At 51.9% G+C, this 18,258-nt stretch overlaps 1 protein-coding gene across 1 annotated transcript in view; it reads left to right on the forward strand.

Moving 5' to 3' along the window:
* The first annotated feature begins 1,067 nt into the window (after positions 1-1,067).
* The window catches only part of CLPB (ClpB family mitochondrial disaggregase), a 105,007-nt gene continuing 87,816 nt past the window's right edge, over positions 1,068-18,258 (forward strand). Inside the window, exons 1-4 of the mRNA XM_083170542.1 lie at positions 1,068-1,531; positions 6,896-6,947; positions 9,632-9,718; positions 15,711-15,814. Coding sequence (XP_083026668.1) covers positions 1,171-1,531; positions 6,896-6,947; positions 9,632-9,718; positions 15,711-15,814 — 604 coding nt within the window. The 5' untranslated portion in view covers positions 1,068-1,170. The remainder of the gene's footprint in view (positions 1,532-6,895; positions 6,948-9,631; positions 9,719-15,710; positions 15,815-18,258) is intronic.

Consider the following 18,258-nt stretch of genomic DNA (forward strand, 5'->3'; position numbering starts at 1 on the left):
AATGTCTGTGCGCACGCTCGGCAAGTTGTGTGTGCGCGCACAAGCGCACAGCTTAGAGGGAACACTGGTCCCTACCATTGACTTCCTTTGTGGGCTCTTGATGCCATAGTATGTCTAGCAATGCTGGTGTCTGACAGTAAGAAAACATCTCTAGTAGGTGGGCAGAGTGGCAGCGTTCCGGACTTACCTCCCCACATTCAGGACAGCAGGACAGTCCTCTACAGTAGGGACTAGTGGATTAGAAGGTGCGTAACTGTCAAATATAAATGTATACAGTAATAAGGTATTATTCAGTAACGGGCCCCATAGCCATACCTCCCAACTTTCTTGACCCGGGACACTGCTGATGTGCGCCGAAGGCGCGGCGGAAATTTCGGGGCGTGGCCTAAGTTAGGGGCGCGGCCTATACTCGTGGCTCCCCGCGAGGCCACGCCCCCAATTTGCCGCTATGGGGGCATGACCCAGAGGCTCTGTGAGCCTCTAGCCATGCCCCCAGCCCCCTGGCTACGGAATGCGCACAGCGTTTATTCCCCACTGCTTAGCAGCCGACAGGGGGGACTCCCAACAGCCCCCCTCACCGCGGGACACTGCCGGCCGCGGGAGGGACAGCGGGACAGGCCCTGATAATCGGGACTGTCCCGCTAAAATAGGGACTGTTGGGTGGTATGCCATAGCAAAGAGAATTTAGGGCCATTTCAGGTCATGCTTGATGCGCGCCATGACAATAGATCTAACCAGAATCATGAAATGACCTACTGGCACAGATATTCTTGACCGATTGTATGTAAATTGGCCAGACCCGATTCCGATCCGTCCCCGCTGGTCTGCCCCATAGTATTAATGCCCCCCACTATGGCAGCCCCCCCAGGCCCACTCTGCATGTGACCCCAGCTGATGTAATGTCATGTAACTCACCTCAAACTGAACTATATAGCGAGAACTACAATTACCGACATGCGTCAGGGCGCGGAGGAGTGACTGCCGCGCAGCTTGCCGGGAAACGTAGTTCTCACTACAGCCTGATCTCTCTTTCTACCGGCCTCAGCGACTACATCTCCCAGCGTGCAGCGCGGCAGCCGTCAGTAACGTCCGTGGCAGCGGTCTGGGAAAGTGACAGGCTGCGGAATCCATCTTCCTGCGCAGACGGCTGCTTCTGTGTTGTTCCCGCTCATGTGGGTCTCCCGAGTGCCCGGTGTCGGTATCTCCAGGCTCCTCACATCCCGCCTGGGGCTGCCGCTAAGCGCCGACCTTCCGTGGCGGCGAGTTGTCACGGGAAGACATGGGGCGCTCGGGCTGCAGTACCACTTGAGGGACACTGGAGGGCGCGCTGTGCACGTCGGTCACAGCTGTAGTCAGCGCTCCGATCTCCAGGCGAATTGCAGGCTGCAGTACCTACAGGACGCCACTGGGAGCCGCCAGAGACATAGAGAAGAGGACGAGTGGCGGCACAGGTGCTCGCAGTCTAGAGTCCCCCTGCTCGCTGCTGCCGCCCTGCTGGCCTATTGCTACAGCAAGGAAAGCACAGATAAAGGTGATTACCCGTCCAGTTCTTGTCCGGCAAATATACATTGTCTATGCTGAGGTTTATATCTTATTATATCCGCATCACAAGCATATATATATATGGAATGGGGGGCACATATGTTACTTGTTTGTACATATGATTCATGTGTGGAGTCTGAAGGGGTGGGGGGGCTTAATGGTGCATATCATTTACACTGATTCCTGGGAGCCTGCAGCACCCTATGCACCAGGGCTGTTTCGAAACAATTTATCTCCCAGTGCGAACTGCGAAGAAATAAAAATGCGCCCCCCCCCCCCCCCCATATATATATAATGTGTGCCAGTGACGAAATTGCACGTGTCGCAGGCGCAGCAAAAAGGGGTGTGGCTTAATATAAGGAGCATGGCCTAGCCATACTTGCCGACTTCTCTTCTGCCTTTTCCGGGAGAGGGCAGCAAGTTACAAAAAGTAGGGGGCGTGGACATCGATCGTGACGTAAATGGGGCGGGGCCATGGGTGGAGCTAACCAAATTGCATTTCGATTAAAAATTTAAATCCTTCCCTTAGCTTACTTACTCCACGCTGCTGCAGCTTTATAAAAATAATTGTTTCCTTTCCTCCTGCACCCTCATTATTGTTCCTCTCCTCCCTCCCTATTGCTTAAAATATGATAGAAGTATGATTGCAGTGGGGAGGGGGGAGAGGAACAATTTTGATGAAGCTGTGCTGCTGCAGCAGCGTGAAGGTCTGAAGGGCGAGGGAGACAGAGCCTGAGAAACGTTATTAAATAAAACAGCGGGGACGCCAGGGAGCTGAGAGAGAGAAGCAGAAGGCAGCACCGTAGCAGCCAGCCTCTAACTTACTCACCAATCACCATCTCCTCTGTGGCGCTGCCTTCTGCTGCTCGTGTCAGCTCTCTCTACTGCTCCCGCTCCCAAGGCTGCCCCGTGCTGTGCTGCTTCTGCAGCCAGCGATACCCTCTATGTCCCACAGAAGCCCCGCCGGCAATACTAGGACAGCCGCGCAACGTCAGCCAGCCTATACACTTTGTGACTTGCGCATGCGCAGTCACTGGTTTTCCCCAGGCAGGGGAAAAAACGGGAGAATCCTGTGTATTCCCGGGAGACTGGGAGAAAGGACCAAAAAGCGGAAACTCCCGCTAAATGCGGGAGGGTCGGCAACCCTGGGCCTAGCTATACTGGGTGTGGTATAACTGGAAAACCATTACCTGACACCTCAATTTTGTAACCGGCATGTCCAGACATTGGTTACCACAGGAATGGTCCTTGTCCTCCCACGCTTCAGTTGGCGGGACTATGTACATAAAGGCCCACACAGTGACCTAGAACGCTGCACAAAGCAAGCCCAAGCAGTGACAGGCTACATAAATCATTATACACTGTGTATCCGTGATGCCCATTACACATTATGCCCCACACCGTGATGCCCATTACACATTATGCTGCAGACCATGATGCCCATTACACATTATGCCCCACACCGTGATGCCCATTACATATTGTGCTGCAGACCATGATGCCCATTACACATTATGTCCCACACCATGATGCCCATTACACATTATTCTGCAGACCATGATGGCCATTGCACATTATGCCCCACACCGTGATGCTAATTACACAATATGCCCCACAATCTGATGCCCATTACACATTATGCCGCACACCGTGATGCCCATTACACATTATGTCCCACACCATGATGCCCATTACACATTATTCTGCAGACCATGATGGCCATTGCACATTATGCCCCACACCGTGATGCTAATTACACAATATGCCCCACAATGTGATGCGCATTACACATTATGCTGCACACCGTGATGCCCATTACACATTATGCCGCACACCGTGATGCCCATTACACATGCTGCATACCGTGATGACTATTACACATTACGCCCCACACCATAATTCTGCCCCACAACGTGATGCCTATTACACCCCACACTGTGATGGCAATTACACAATACTCCCCACACCGTAATGCCTATTACACATTGCCTTCCTTCCCCGTGCTGACCCGGCACTCCTGCTTCTATGGGGGAGCTGGCACTGTGGTGGCTATAACACTGGTGGACAATCCGTGCAGACACGTGGTGGCAGCCACGGCGCCTCGGGCGGCTGCACAGCTTGTCCGCCTCTAGAAACGACCCTGCTATTCACTCAGCACTTGCGATCCTGGGGGATAGAGCCTGCACATATTACATACATGACAACATGTATGTATTTTTAAGGTGGTTTTTCATACTTATCTACATGGATACAGCGAGACATATAACAACAGACGCCTAAAATACATGAAAAACCTCACGTCAACCTTTTCCATGTCGACAAAATTACTGTCGACCATATAACCCCTACACGTTACAACTCTTCCTCTGTAGGTAAGAGGGATGGTTGTACACACCCAATATTAGGGGTTTGTGATGCGGTACTCGTGCGCCACGTCCCAGTCTTTATTCTCTATGAGGGCATGCTCAGTGCCCCGGGAGCTGGCCACGCCCCCAGTCCCTCCTATGAATAGATGGCAATTATCCCCTGCTGCTCTGAGAATCCCCAGCACAGGACACTGAGGTCTGCGGGTGGATTGGACCGTTGGAATCTTTATTGTCTATGAGGGCGTGCTCCTGGAGCTGGCCACGCCCCCGGCCCCTCCCATGAATTGATGGCATTTATCCACTGCTCTGAGAATCCCCAGCACAGGACTCTGAGGTCTGCGGGTGGATTGGACCGTTGGTAGCAATGCCGGCTCCTTCCCTGTCTGGTCAGAGAGACTGGCTGAGGGTGCTGGATGACTCCCCGACAGTCGGGATTCCGACTGTCATTTCTCCGACATCGGAATCCCAGCTTACATGGGCTATATTCCCTTGTAGGTGGCACATATAGCGAGCCTGCAAGGGGCCTGAATGCATTCAACCCCCTGTGACGCTCCTGTCAGTCGGGATTCTGATGTTGAAGAAACGACCATCGGAGGGTTATACCATACCCCTGGCTGACGTCTTCCTGGCCCTGCCCTCTCAGTGAATGGCACTTTGGGGGATGAGGCTTAAATCTGATGGGAGGTGGGGCTTAAATCCAGCGCTGGTAGAGAACAGCCTGGCTTCTACGGACTGCATCAGCTGCAGCCAGTAGAAGCCAGAAAGGGCTGAGGTTCTAGCAGGGGAGGGGCTTCCCACGGGACACGCTCTCATTCTGCTATAGACGTCCAGACAGGCAGTCCCATCCTGTTGCATTCTACTGGTCACGGACTTCCTGTACATCGGTACTGCGGCTCTTATACGTGGGGTGCATGTGGTATGCAGCCACATTATCTAAATAAGCTCTGAAAAGTGTTTCAAATGATATAGAAGCAAAATGTTAAAATTAAATTGTTTAATCATAAATTTAGATGACATATGCACACCACTATTATTATTATTATTACATTGTATTTCTAAGGCACCGTACATAAGGACAGACCACACATTGCTAATCTATAGCTTCTATATAGTGTCAGAAGGATTCCTTCCATCAGGACTCCCAAAAATTGGTCAAACAACTGAACATATCACACGCCTGAAAGATCCCACACCTGTCTCCCTTGTGGTACCCCTGCTCTACAGCAGGGGGGACCCTTGTTCTCTGGTACAGATCCCACACCTGTCATCCCTTGTAGTTCCCCTGCTCTCCACCAGGGGGGGGCCTTGTTCTCTGGTACAGATCCCACACCTGTCTCCCTTGTGGTACCCCTGCTCTCCACCAGGGGGACCCTTATTCTTTGGTACAGATACGCTTTGTGGTGGGATCTGGTAAATGGATTTGTGCATTGTGCCCTTCAGGACTAATTAGCTGCTTAACGATGACTTTAACCAGACCTTAGAGGAGTCTTCTTTGTTCTATTTGCATTTACTGTAACTGGGGCAGGTTCCTGTGGATCTGTCTTAGTACTACGTATTACTCGTTAATTATTGCAGAGCGTAATGTGATTAAATGTCATCCACTCACTGGTCATCTCATGACTCGACTACTGCAATGTTCTCCTCCCTGACCTCGCTCGCTCCTAACTGTCTCCTCTCCAATCTCTCCTCACTGGCCTCGCTCGCTCCCAACTGTCCCCTCTCCAATATCTCATCACCGGCCTCGATCGCTCCCAACTGTCTCCTCCAATCTCTCCTCACTGGCCTCGCTCGCTCCCAACTTTCCCCTCCAATCTCTCCTCACCGGCCTCGCTCGCTCCCAACTGTCCCCTCTCCAATCTCTCCTCACCGGCCTCACTCGCTCCCAACTGTCTCCTCTCCAATCTCTCCTCACCGGCCTCGCTCGCTTCCAACTGTCTCCTCTCCAATCTCTTCCCACCGGCCTCGCTCGCTCCCAACTGTCTCCTCTCCAATCTGTCCGTAACTCCGCAGCCAGGCTCATTTTCTGCTCCCGCAGCGCCACTTCTACCACTCCCCTTCTACAAAACCTGCACTGGCTCCCATTCCCCTACAGAACCCTCTTCACACTCCTCACTCACATACAGGGCCATCTCTAATTCCATTGCTCGTCTACGGTCGTCTCTCCTCCACCCTGATCAGTGCTTCCCACGCTACAGTTCACTGCGACCAAAAAGGGTCAGACTAGATGGGCCAAGTGGTTCTTATCTGCCGTCACATTCTATGCTTCATCTTCGTCCACATCCTCCTCTCCATCTCTGACCACCTGCCCCTAGTATCACATTAATGACGTCCTCACTACTTACATCTAAGCTGTTGTGTGTATTGTACTGTGGCGCTCTGTTACCTGTACTCTATTATTGTTATCTACTTACTGTAATGTTACGTTGTGTCTCTCTGTACTGTTTCTTTGTACGCCCTCTGTACGGCGCTGTGAAACACTTGTTGCACCTTATAACTAAAATTATAATTATAAATAAATAAAACCCTGTTCCCAGTGAGTGGAAACTGTACATTGTTGAACTACAAGTCCCAGCGTTTTTACATTTTGAGGCAATGTGGTTACACATACACGTAATTAAATGCGGATATTCGCCATGTACCAGTTTACACCCCTCAATGTGGTTGTTGGAACTGTCACCAACTCCGTCCATGGTCTCCGCGTACCCGCAGTACTGACTGCACTTATACCTCCGTTCTCTATTGTTCTTCTCATACTCCCTCCTAATGGGAACCAGACCCCACAAATCCATTGGTGCCCCCCCACACTCCCCCCAACATAGTCTGGGATTATTCTAGAAGGAAAGAAAGCACTGATTCCGAAATTGGAGACATTTGGTTGTGGGAAGATGCAGGTGTGAGAAACTTTTGGATTTCCTGCAAGGCATTCTGGGATTTGTAGTTTCCTGATGGCTTATTACTGTTTGCCTGATATTCCTGTCTCCCCCCAGGTGAGCAGCTGCTGGAGGCTGTACGGACCAGTAACTTCAGGGAAGTGGACAGGTGAGCGGACGGCCCCTATTCCCGCTGTGTGGCGGATTATTCTGCATGCTGGTAATACTGGGATCAGCGCCATGTAGGGAAGCACAGTGGTTAGCATTGCTTCCTGACTGGCCTGGGGTCATGGGTTTATCTGTGTGGAGTCTGTACTTGTCCCCTCCCTCTCACAGACTATATCATACTGGTGGTATTATTGGTTGCTGGCCACAGTAGTGATACATGGAAGTGGGAAGGTGCAGCGTGATGGAGACGGACACCACAAGCGCATGTTCGTAGACGGCGCCTGGAAATGGCTTCCAGCATCTGTGGCAGGCATTGGTTGGCCTCCCAGTCCCTATCGATGGCGCACTGCTGTTGTATGGTTACTATGTGACCAGCCTTTGCCACATTTCCAAGCTGTAGATCCACGATTCATCGCCACTACTGATCTCCCACACAGAGTTTGAACAACCACCATCACACGTGGCCGGTATGTTGCGGCACCAAGATCCCCCAGCTACCTCCTGTTCTCTAGGTCACCCGGCGTGCCGAAACCTTACACAGGCCAAGCTTACCATGGACTATCCAGTGAATGGATCCCGATGCGATGCCTCTATCCTTCTGTAACTGGGCATTGGCCAATCTGGCATCTAACTTAACTATGGCCTACACGTCCGCAACGTTGTCCCCGGTGATGACGGACGCAAGTCAGTCGCAGTTCTGGTCTTCCAGGGAAATTCTGCCAAACACTCAACACAGCGGTTCTGGACGGTGCTTCCCAAAAGCAGCTAAAGTCTCCTACTGTTGCCCCAGAAGGAGTAAAGGAAGGGAACATTCGCATGTCTTTAGCGTGCAGTGCTACTTATGTATGGTTCTGTGCCCCGGCATTCCGCAGGAACTATAGTCAGAGATTACAGGTCACAACCAGACAGATTGTGTCTTCTCTACCAGAAATATACTGTATTACACACCCCTCGTACACCTGGGCAGGACAGCTGGTTTCTGACTACGTTGAGCACCATGCAGTATATTCTCTTATACAATATTCCCCAGTGTGTGCAGTCTGTGTGTAGCCCAGGACTTACTCAGCGGCTGTGATAGAATCAGGCTGACTGGGGGAGGAGCTGATGTCACATGACTTCCCCTCACACACCTGGGCACGCCCCCCACCATATAATGATTCCCCAGTGTGTGCAGTCTGTGTGTAGCCCAGGACTTACTCAGCGGCTGTGATAGAATCAGGCTGGTCGGGGGCGGAGCTGATGTCACATGACTTCCCCTCACACACCTGGGCACGCCCCCCACCATATAATGATTCCCCAGTGTGTGCAGTCTGTGTGTAGCTCAGGACTTACTCAGCGGCTGTGATAGAATCAGGCTGATCGGGGGCGGAGCTGACGTCACATGACTTCCCCCTCACACACCTGGCCACGCCCCTCACCATGTAATGATTCCCCAGTGTGTGCAGTCTGTGTGTAGCCCAGGACTTACTCAGCGGCTGTGATAGAATCAGGCTGACTGGGGGAGGAGCTGATGTCACATGACTTCCCCTCACACACCTGGGCACGCCCCCCACCATATAATGATTCCCCAGTGTGTGCAGTCTGTGTGTAGCCCAGGACTTACTCAGCGGCTGTGATAGAATCAGGCTGGTCGGGGGCGGAGCTGATGTCACATGACTTCCCCTCACACACCTGGGCACGCCCCCCACCATATAATGATTCCCCAGTGTGTGCAGTCTGTGTGTAGCTCAGGACTTACTCAGCGGCTGTGATAGAATCAGGCTGATCGGGGGCGGAGCTGACGTCACATGACTTCCCCCTCACACACCTGGGCACGCCCCTCACCATATAATGATTCCCCAGTGTGTGCAGTCTGTGTGTAGCCCAGGACTTGCTCAGCGGCTGTGATAGAATCAGGCTGATCGGGGGCGGAGCTGACGTCACATGACTTCCCCTCACACACCTGGCCACGCCCCTCAACATATAACGATTCCCCAGTGTGCAGTCTGTGTGTAGACCAGGACTTACTCAGCGGCTGTGATAGAATCAGGCTGATCAGGGGCGGAGCTGACATCACATGACTTCCCCTCACACACCTGGCCACGCCTGCGTATTACCTGACACTCCCAGATAACAGCCGCTCACCATATAATGATTCCCCAGTGTGCGCAGTCTGTGTGTAGCCCAGGACTTACTCAGCGGCTGTGATAGAATCTGGCTGATCGGGGGCGGAGCTGATGTCACATGACTTCCCCTCACACACCTGGGCACGCCCCTCACCGTATAATGATTCCCCAGTGTGTGCAGTCTGTGTGCAGCCCAGGACTTACTCAGCGGCTGTGATAGAATCAGGCTGATCGGGGGCGGAGCTGACGTCACATGACTTCCCCTCACACACCTGGGCACGCCCCTCACCATATAATGATTCCCCAGTGTGTGCAGTCTGTGTGTAGCCCAGGACTTACTCAGCGGCTGTGATAGAATCAGGCTGATCGGGGGCGGAGCTGACGTCACATGACTTCCCCTCACACACCTGGGCACACCAGCAATTAGTCAATGTAGCAGGACTTTATCACAGGATGGCTTCTTGCATGCGCAGTCTATCGATAATAGCCTGGCCGTGTGGGCAGGTCTGAATTAGGCCTACTGTCTCTAAGAGATTGGTCTTGTGTGGTTAAAAGGTTAATATTGATGTCTCTGTTCCAGGTTACTGCAGGAGAAGGTGGACCCCAACGCACGGCACAGACTCGGGTGGACCCCTCTCATGTTGGCAGCGATCGGGAGAAATCGGAGGTATGTCCAGCAGCTTCTTCTGTGAGTCGTAATGCATAATCCCAGGCCGCTGGTCACTGTACACGGAGGAGGCCGCCGGTCCCCTGTGTGCAGAGGAGGTCGCGGCTGTAATGCTAGATGAATGTTTTATATGCAAAACTGTAGTGGTGGAGACCTAATGTGTGTGTGGTTCTGGGAGGTGGTTGGACGGTGTAGTGGTGGAGACGTAATGTGTGTGTGGTTCTGGGAGGTAGTCGGACGGTGTAATGGTGGAGACCTAATGTGTGTGTGGTTCTGGGAGGTAGTCGGACGGTGTAATGGTGGAGACGTAAGGTGTGTGTGGTTCTGGGAGGTAGTCGGACGGTGTAATGGTGGAGACGTAAGGTGTGTGTGGTTCTGGGAGGTGGTCGGGCGGTGTAGTGGTGGAGACGTAAGGTGTGTGTGGTTCTGGGAGGAGGTCAGACGGTGTAAAGGTGGAGATGTAAAGGTGTATGTGTGGTTCTGGGAGGAGGTCGGGCGGTGTAATGGTGGAGACGTAAGGTGTGTGTGTGTGTGTGTGTGTGTGTGGTTCTGGGAGGTGGTCGGACGTTGTAATGGTGGAGACGTAATGTGTGTGTGTGGTTCTGGTAGGTGGTCGGACAGTGTAATGGTGGAGACGTAAGGTGTGTGTGGTTCTGGGAGGTGGTCGGACGGTGTAATGGTGGAGATGTAATGTGTGTGTGTGTGGTTCTGTGAGGTGGTCGGGCAGTGTAATGGTGGAGACGTAATGTGTGTGTGGTTCTGGGAGGTGGTCAGGCGGTGTAATGGTGGAGACGTAAGGTGTGTGGTTCTGGGAGGTGGTCGGACGTAGTAGTGGTGGAGACGTAATGTGTGTGTGTGGTTCTCGGAGGTGGTTGGACGGTGTAATGATGGAGACTTAAGGTGTGTGTGTGTGTGTGTGTGTGGTTCTGGGAGGTGGTCGGGCGGTGTAATGGTGGAGACGTAAGGGGTTTGTGGTTCTGGGAGGTGGTTGGACGGTGTAATGGTGGAGACGTAAGGTGTGTGTGGTACTGGGAGGTGGTCGGACGGTGTAATGGTGGAGACGTAATGTGTGTGTGTGTGTGTGTGGTTCTGGGAGGTGGTTGGACGGAGTAGTGGTGGAGACGTAAGGTGTGTGTGTGGTTCTGGGAGGTGGTTGGACGGTGTAATGGTGGAGACGTAAGGTGTGTGTGTGGTTCTGGGAGGTGGTTGGACGGTGTAGTGGTGGAGACGTAATGTGTGTGTGGTTCTGGGAGGTGGTCGGACGGTGTAATGGTGGAGACGTAATGTGTGTGTGTGTGTGTGTGTGGTTCTGGGAGGTGGTCGGACGGTGTAATGGTGGAGACGTAATGTGTGTGTGTGTGTGTGTGTGTGTGGTTCTGGGAGGTGGTTGGACGGTGTAATGGTGGAGACGTAATGTGTGTGTGTGTGTGTGGTTCTGGGAGGTGGTCGGGCGGTGTAATGGTGGAGACGTAATGTGTGTGTGTGTGTGTGGTTCTGGGAGGTGGTTGGACGGTGTAGTGGTGGAGACGTAATGTGTGTGTGTGGTTCTGGGAGGTGGTCGGACGGAGTAGTGGTGGAGACGTAATGTGTGTGTGTGGTTATGGGAGGTGGTCAGACGGTGTAATGGTGGAGACGTAATGTGTGTGTGGTTCTGGGAGGTGGTCGGGCGGTGTAATGGTGGAGACGTAATGTGTGTGTGGTTCTGGGAGGTGGTCGGGCGGTGTAATGGTGGAGACCTAAGGTGTGTGGTTCTGGGAGGTGGTCAGACAGAGTAGTGGTGGAGACGTAATGTGTGTGTGTGTGTGTGTGTGGTTCTGGGAGGTGGTCAGACAGAGTAGTGGTTAGCATTACTGCCTCACAGCACTGAGGTCATGGGTTCTATCCCCACCATGGCCTAACTGCGGAGTTTGTATGTTCTTCCCATACTTGCGTGGGTTTCCTCCGGTTTCCTCCCACAATCCAACAATATACAGGTAGGCTAATTGGCTCCCAACAAATGAACCCTAGAATGTCTGTGTGCGCATGTACATGTGGTAGGGAATATAGATTGTAAGCTCCACTGGGGCAGGGACTGATGTGAGTGTTCATATATTTTCTGTACAGCGCTGCGGAATATGTGTGCGCTATATAATAACTGGTAATAATATTCTCTGTACAGCGCTGCGGAATATGTGTGCGCTATATAATAACTGGTAATAATAGTCTCTGTACAGCGCTGCGGTATATGTGTGCGCTATATAATAACTGGTAATAATAATCTCTGTACAGCGCTGTGGAATATGTGTGCGCTATATAATAACTGGTAATATATATGTACAGCGCTGCGGAATATGTGTGTGCCACATAATATATCTGGTAATATATATGTACAGCGCTGCGGAATATGTGTGCGCTATATAATATATCTGGTAATATATATGTACAGCGCTGTGGAATATGTGTGCGCTATATAATATATCTGGTAATATATATGTACAGCGCTGTGGAATATGTGTGCGCTATATAATATATCTGGTAATATATATGTACAGCGCTGTGGAATATGTGTGCGCTATATAATATATCTGGTAATATATATGTACAGCGCTGCGGAATATGTGTGCGCCATATAATATATCTGGTAATATCCTCTGTACAGCGCTGTGGAATATGTGTGCGCCATATAATATATCTGGTAATATTCTCTGTACAGCGCTGCGGAATATGTGTGCGCTATATAATATATCTGGTAATATCCTCTGTACAGCGCTGTGGAATATGTGTGCGCCATATAATATATCTGGTAATATTCTCTGTACAGCGCTGTGGAATATGTGTGCGCCATATAATATATCTGGTAATATCCTCTGTACAGCGCTGCGGAATATGTGTGCGCCATATAATATATCTGGTAATATCCTCTGTACAGCGCTGTGGAATATGTGTGCGCCATATAATATATCTGGTAATATTCTCTGTACAGCGCTGTGGAATATGTGTGCGCCATATAATATATCTGGTAATATTCTCTGTACAGCGCTGCGGAATATGTGTGCGCCATATAATATATCTGGTAATATATATGTACAGCGCTGCGGAATATGTGTGCGCCATATAATATCTCTGGTAATATATATGTACAGCACTGCGGAATATGTGTGCGCCATATAATATATCTGGTAATATATATGTACAGCGCTGCGGAATATGTGTGCGCTATATAAATAACTGGTCATAAATAAACATATAATATACATCCCTTGGGGGAGATGCAGGTATCCTGGCTCGATGCGCCGTCTGCCTCCCAGACCCGCACTGTCCTACCCCCTCCATATAACGTGTTCCCAGGGTGATCATCTCTCCCTCCGGCTAAAGCTAACAAGGGTCACCTGGAGATGTTTGCTGCCCCCCCGACCAGATCCAATGAGTCGTGTAAAGAGAAATCCAATTTGTCCGCCAGCTTTGAACACTTTGCTCTGGTGACTTTTGATGTCTGTCCCGTGCGCTCGGCGGAGTCACAAGTCCATAAGTGACAGACAGAGGCCTAATGACTTGGGACAACACAGGATTACGGCCGGCGGGACAATAGGTGGATATCCGCTCTCGAGCGGCGCTGCCCGGACCCCCGCGCGCCGTGTTCGTGTGTGGTGCGGCTTTTTGACAAGATACCATGACAAGCTCAATGCCAGGAGACCCCTTCAAGGTCGTCCCGTAAGAGGCTTTCGGTAGCCCCCCGTGTTTGTTTTACTTTCATGTCCCCTGTTACTGTGCTCAGTGGTGAGAGCTGGGGGACAATGACCAGCGCTGGGCTGTGACGGTTGTTGACTCTTCCAGATGAGACACCGGAGCGGAACAGGAGTGAAAGGGCCGGGGAGGGCGTGACCTTCACTCCATGAGGGCTCAGGGTCAGGACGGGTCAATGCCTCCACCCCACCTGGGTCTGTGAGGTGCGAGCCGCCATTTGGAGAGGGTGGATAAATAAATCTCCACAGATTGTGTTATTCCTCCTCTCTGTGACACGGGCTGGGAGTTGTGGTGCAGAGTCCGGGAATGTATCACCGTGTAGTATTATATTTACTGTGTTCTTACCTTGTTCTTGGTCTAGCCGTCCAGCGTATTGTTAGAACACATTTACTAACAGATGGTTTTTAAATGTTAGTAAATGTGCATAACCTGAATGTGGATGTAGGGTCTGCTGGCCACATATCTGTCCCGTATTAATGGACGTTGCCCTAGGGCGAGATGCCTGGAGCTGCGGCCCCATCTGCCAGAGATGGCAAGGTGTGCCCCTCACTCCGTACCCAGTGTCCCCCCTGCACTGACCGCCCCCATTGTTGTCGCTCGCCCATGAATGTTTGGTGGGGATCGATACACCGATCCGGCGCTTCTCATATCCGCTTATGTGGAAAGGTCTCATTATTCCCTGTAATTCCCGAATCCGAGTCACACAATACATGGCAGGCAGGTTATGGCTGCGTTATTGGGGTTCAGACGGGGCACGTGCTGTGTGCGGGGGCTGATTGTGTCTCTGAAGGCCATGATTACATGTAGCCTGTTGCCTAATGTGTGTAATTAGACGGAGAGGAGTGTGAGGCCTGTGTGTGGTGTGTATTGTGTGCAGGAAATTACCCCCTTACCCCCCCCCCCCCCCCCACTGGTGACACGCACCACAGACCTCTTTATGTACAATAATGTCGCTGTATATTCGGGGGGACATATCCCTGGGGTGTGGATCATTAGGTCTACAGCAACTAGGTCGACAAGCATTGGGTCGACACCACTAGGTGGCCAGGCAATAAGGTAGACATGGGTCATGGTCGACATGGGTTTAGGTCGACACAAGCATTAGTTCAACATGGGCGAAGTAGACAGTCAAAAGGTCGACATGGGGTTTTTCAGTTTTTTTACCTGAATGTCAACACTGTCGACATGGACACAGTTTGAAGTGCACCGCATCCCCTCGCCATGCTTCGGGCACGGTCCCTCGCTTTGCTCGCCATGCTTCGGGCACGGTGCCTCGCTGCGCTCCGCACACTATTTTATTCTCCCACCACGCCCTAGTGGATGGTAGGGCATGAAATAATGTCGGCTCAAAAAACAGTGAAAAACCCCTTTTGACTGTCGACTTTGCCCATGTCGACCTAATGCGTGTGTCGACCTTGACCCATGTCGACCCTATTGCCTGGCCACCTAGCGGTGTCGCCCTAGTTACTGTAGACCATATTCCGGGAGCACACTTCCGGCACATACTTCCTATAGAAGCTGCAGGTCCCCCCCCCCCAGCACGCCGCTGTACTATTACACGCTGGGATGAGTGTTAGCTGCGCTGTTCATTATCCATGCCGCCTGCACGTAGATATACCTGTGGGGTCGCAGCGGCTCAGCTGTCCTGGTTCCCAACGCCATCATTCTGATCCATGTAACATTGTACCCGCCGGATGTCTCCCAATGGCTCATTTAGATTGTAAGCTCTTTCGGACAGTGCCCCTTCCCATCACTTATGCAGTGTAATCCCCTCCCAGCTGCAGGCAGTTCATGGGGTCCTGAAAATGGGTGTGGGTTGACACGATGAAGGTCGACGTATAAAATAGTCCGCCATGGCTAATGTATACAGGGACGGAAGGTTGACACAAACATTAGGTCAAGAACGGGGAGGTCAACAAGGACAACATGAGTTTTTCACGTTTTTTTGTCCCAATTGACATAAGTCGACATGAAGACCATATCCGTGTACTGCGTCCCCTCGCATCGCTCTCTGCACTCCCCATGCTTCAGGCACACCACTATATTCTCCCCCACGCCCTAGCGGATGGTAGGACATAAATAACCGCCTGTCGGCACATGTCGGCTCAAACAAAATGTGAAAAACTCATGTCGACTTGTCAACCTAATGCCTGTGTCAACCTTCTGACCCTGTCGAGCTTAGCTATGCCGACCTATTTCATGTGTGGACCTTCCTAGTGACCGTATCCCCTGTGAATAAACCGCTCACGTTCCTGTTTTGTCCTCACAGTATCGTCCAGTCCTTGCTGCGGGCGGGAGCGGACCCGAACCTGGGCGATGAGTTCTGCAGCGTGTACGAGACGGCGAAGGAGAAGAGCTTGCACTCGCTGGAAGGTGGGTGCTTCTCTGTTATTTACCATTACGCAGGGCGTGCGCTATGACGGGACGCGGTGTGCTCCGCTCGCCTCTGTCACACCCGCCGCCGCCTCCAGCCTGGTAACGCGTTTATGACAGATTGGGCAGGAACCTTTAGCTCAGACCTTGCCGTCCTGTGGATCTCCAGTGGTTCTGGAACTACACATCCCAGCATGCTCTGCAAACAGGTGCAGCATTCCCTAACCGCAAAAGCAGTGGCAGGGCATGCCGGGACTTGTAGTTTCACAAGTGCTGGAGAGCCAGTGCCTGCTTTACATGTAGGTGACCAATAGCAAGAGATGCTAGGTTGGCCATTGACCATCGATGGTCTGATGGCAATGGTGGCTAGTTTCACCATCGATTGGAGGTCACTGATGGTAAACATTGGTTCACAGATCCCCGATGGTTTGTGACGGGGCGGTGACTGCACATACATCAGTGTCATCTCCGCACAATTAGATAATCAGGTCGGCTTTCTCCCACCGATGTACCAGAGTCAGCAGTAGTGCGACGCTTCTGAGGGTGTTGGCGATACAAGAATAACGGCGACTGTGTGAGAATATGACATCTGTAGGTGCAGGACCGTTAGGGCCAGAGATGGGACCAGTCCCTACGGTATTGATGATGTTTGGGGGGTCCTGATCCAGGGGTCACCTATCCCCCCAGACACCTTGGTGACTTTTCATTCTTCATTAATCATAACCGAGGTCACCAAGTTCCTGAGCGATGCTAAAGATAGAAGACGTTTATCCCGATTCTGTGCCCCGCGCTGTCTGGAAGCCCCCGGCCTGGATGGGATCCACCAGCCCCTCGTATGAGGAACAAATAGGGGCTTGTTCCCTAATAGCAGAACTAATGGTGGTCTTCTGAGAGGGGTCAACAACCAAATTAATCATTATGGCTGTTGGAGGGACAGTGTCCCAAAAAGTGACAGCGACCCATCGGAAACCACCACGTTATCACTGTACTGCTTCTAGAAACACTGGGTCTGGATCATTGAGGTGCACGGGGAAGAGGCTCTCGCCATGGTCTCTGTCCTCATGTACCGGAGACATGACACCGGGGTGACGCTGTATACTCCCCCTCTCATGTACGTGTACCGGAGACATGACACCGGGGTGACGCTGTATACTTCCCCTCTCATGTACGTGTACCAGAGACATGACACCGGGGTGACGCTGTATACTCCCCCTCTCGTGTACCGGAGACATGACACCGGGGTGACGCTGTATACTCCCCCTCTCATGTACGTGTACCGGAGACATGACACCGGGGTGACGCTGTATACTTCCCCTCTCATGTATGTGTACCGGAGACATGACACCAGGGTGACGCTGTATACTTCCCCTCTCATGTATGTGTACCGGAGACATGACACCAGGGTGACGCTGTATACTTCCCCTCTCATGTATGTGTACCGGAGACATGACACCAGGGGGAACGCTGTATACTTCCCCTCTCATGTATGTGTACCGGAGACATGACACCAGGGTGACGCTGTATACTTCCCCTCTCATGTATGTGTACCGGAGACATGACACCAGGGGGAACGCTGTATACTTCCCCTCTCATGTATGTGTACCGGAGACATGACACAAGGGGGAACGCTGTATACTCCCCCTCTCATGTATGTGTACCGGAGACATGACACCGGGGGGAACGCTGTATACTTCCCCTCTCATGTATGTGTACCGGAGACATGACACCAGGGTGACGCTGTATACTTCCCCTCTCATGTATGTGTACCGGAGACATGACACAAGGGGGAACGCTGTATACTTCCCTTCTCATGTATGTGTACCGGAGACATGACACAAGGGGGAACGCTGTATACTTCCCTTCTCATGTATGTGTACCGGAGACATGACACAAGGGGGAACGCTGTATACTTCTCCTCTCATGTATGTGTACCGGAGACATGACACAAGGGGGAAAGCTGTATACTTCCCCTCTCATGTATGTGTACCGGAGACATGACACCAGGGTGACGCTGTATACTTCCCCTCTCATGTACGTGTACCGGAGACATGACACCAGGGGGAACGCTGTATACTTCCCCTCTCATGTATGTGTACCGGAGACATGACACAAGGGGGAACGCTGTATACTTCCCCTCTCATGTATGTGTACCGGAGACATGACACCAGGGGGAACGCTGTGTACTCCCCCTCTCATGTATGTGTACCAGAGACATGACACCAGGGTGACGCTGTATACTTCCCCTCTCATGTACGTGTACCGGAGACATGACACAAGGGTGACGCTGTATACTTCCCCTCTCATGTACGTGTACCGGAGACATGACACCAGGGGGAACGCTGTATACTTCCCCTCTCATGTACGTGTACCGGAGACATGACACCAGGGTGACGCTGTATACTTCCCCTCTCATGTACGTGTACCGGAGACATGACACCAGGGGA

The sequence above is a fragment of the Crinia signifera genome, chromosome 2 (assembly GCF_055691185.1).
Source record: "Crinia signifera chromosome 2, ASM5569118v1, whole genome shotgun sequence".
Lineage (NCBI taxonomy): Eukaryota > Metazoa > Chordata > Amphibia > Anura > Myobatrachidae > Crinia > Crinia signifera.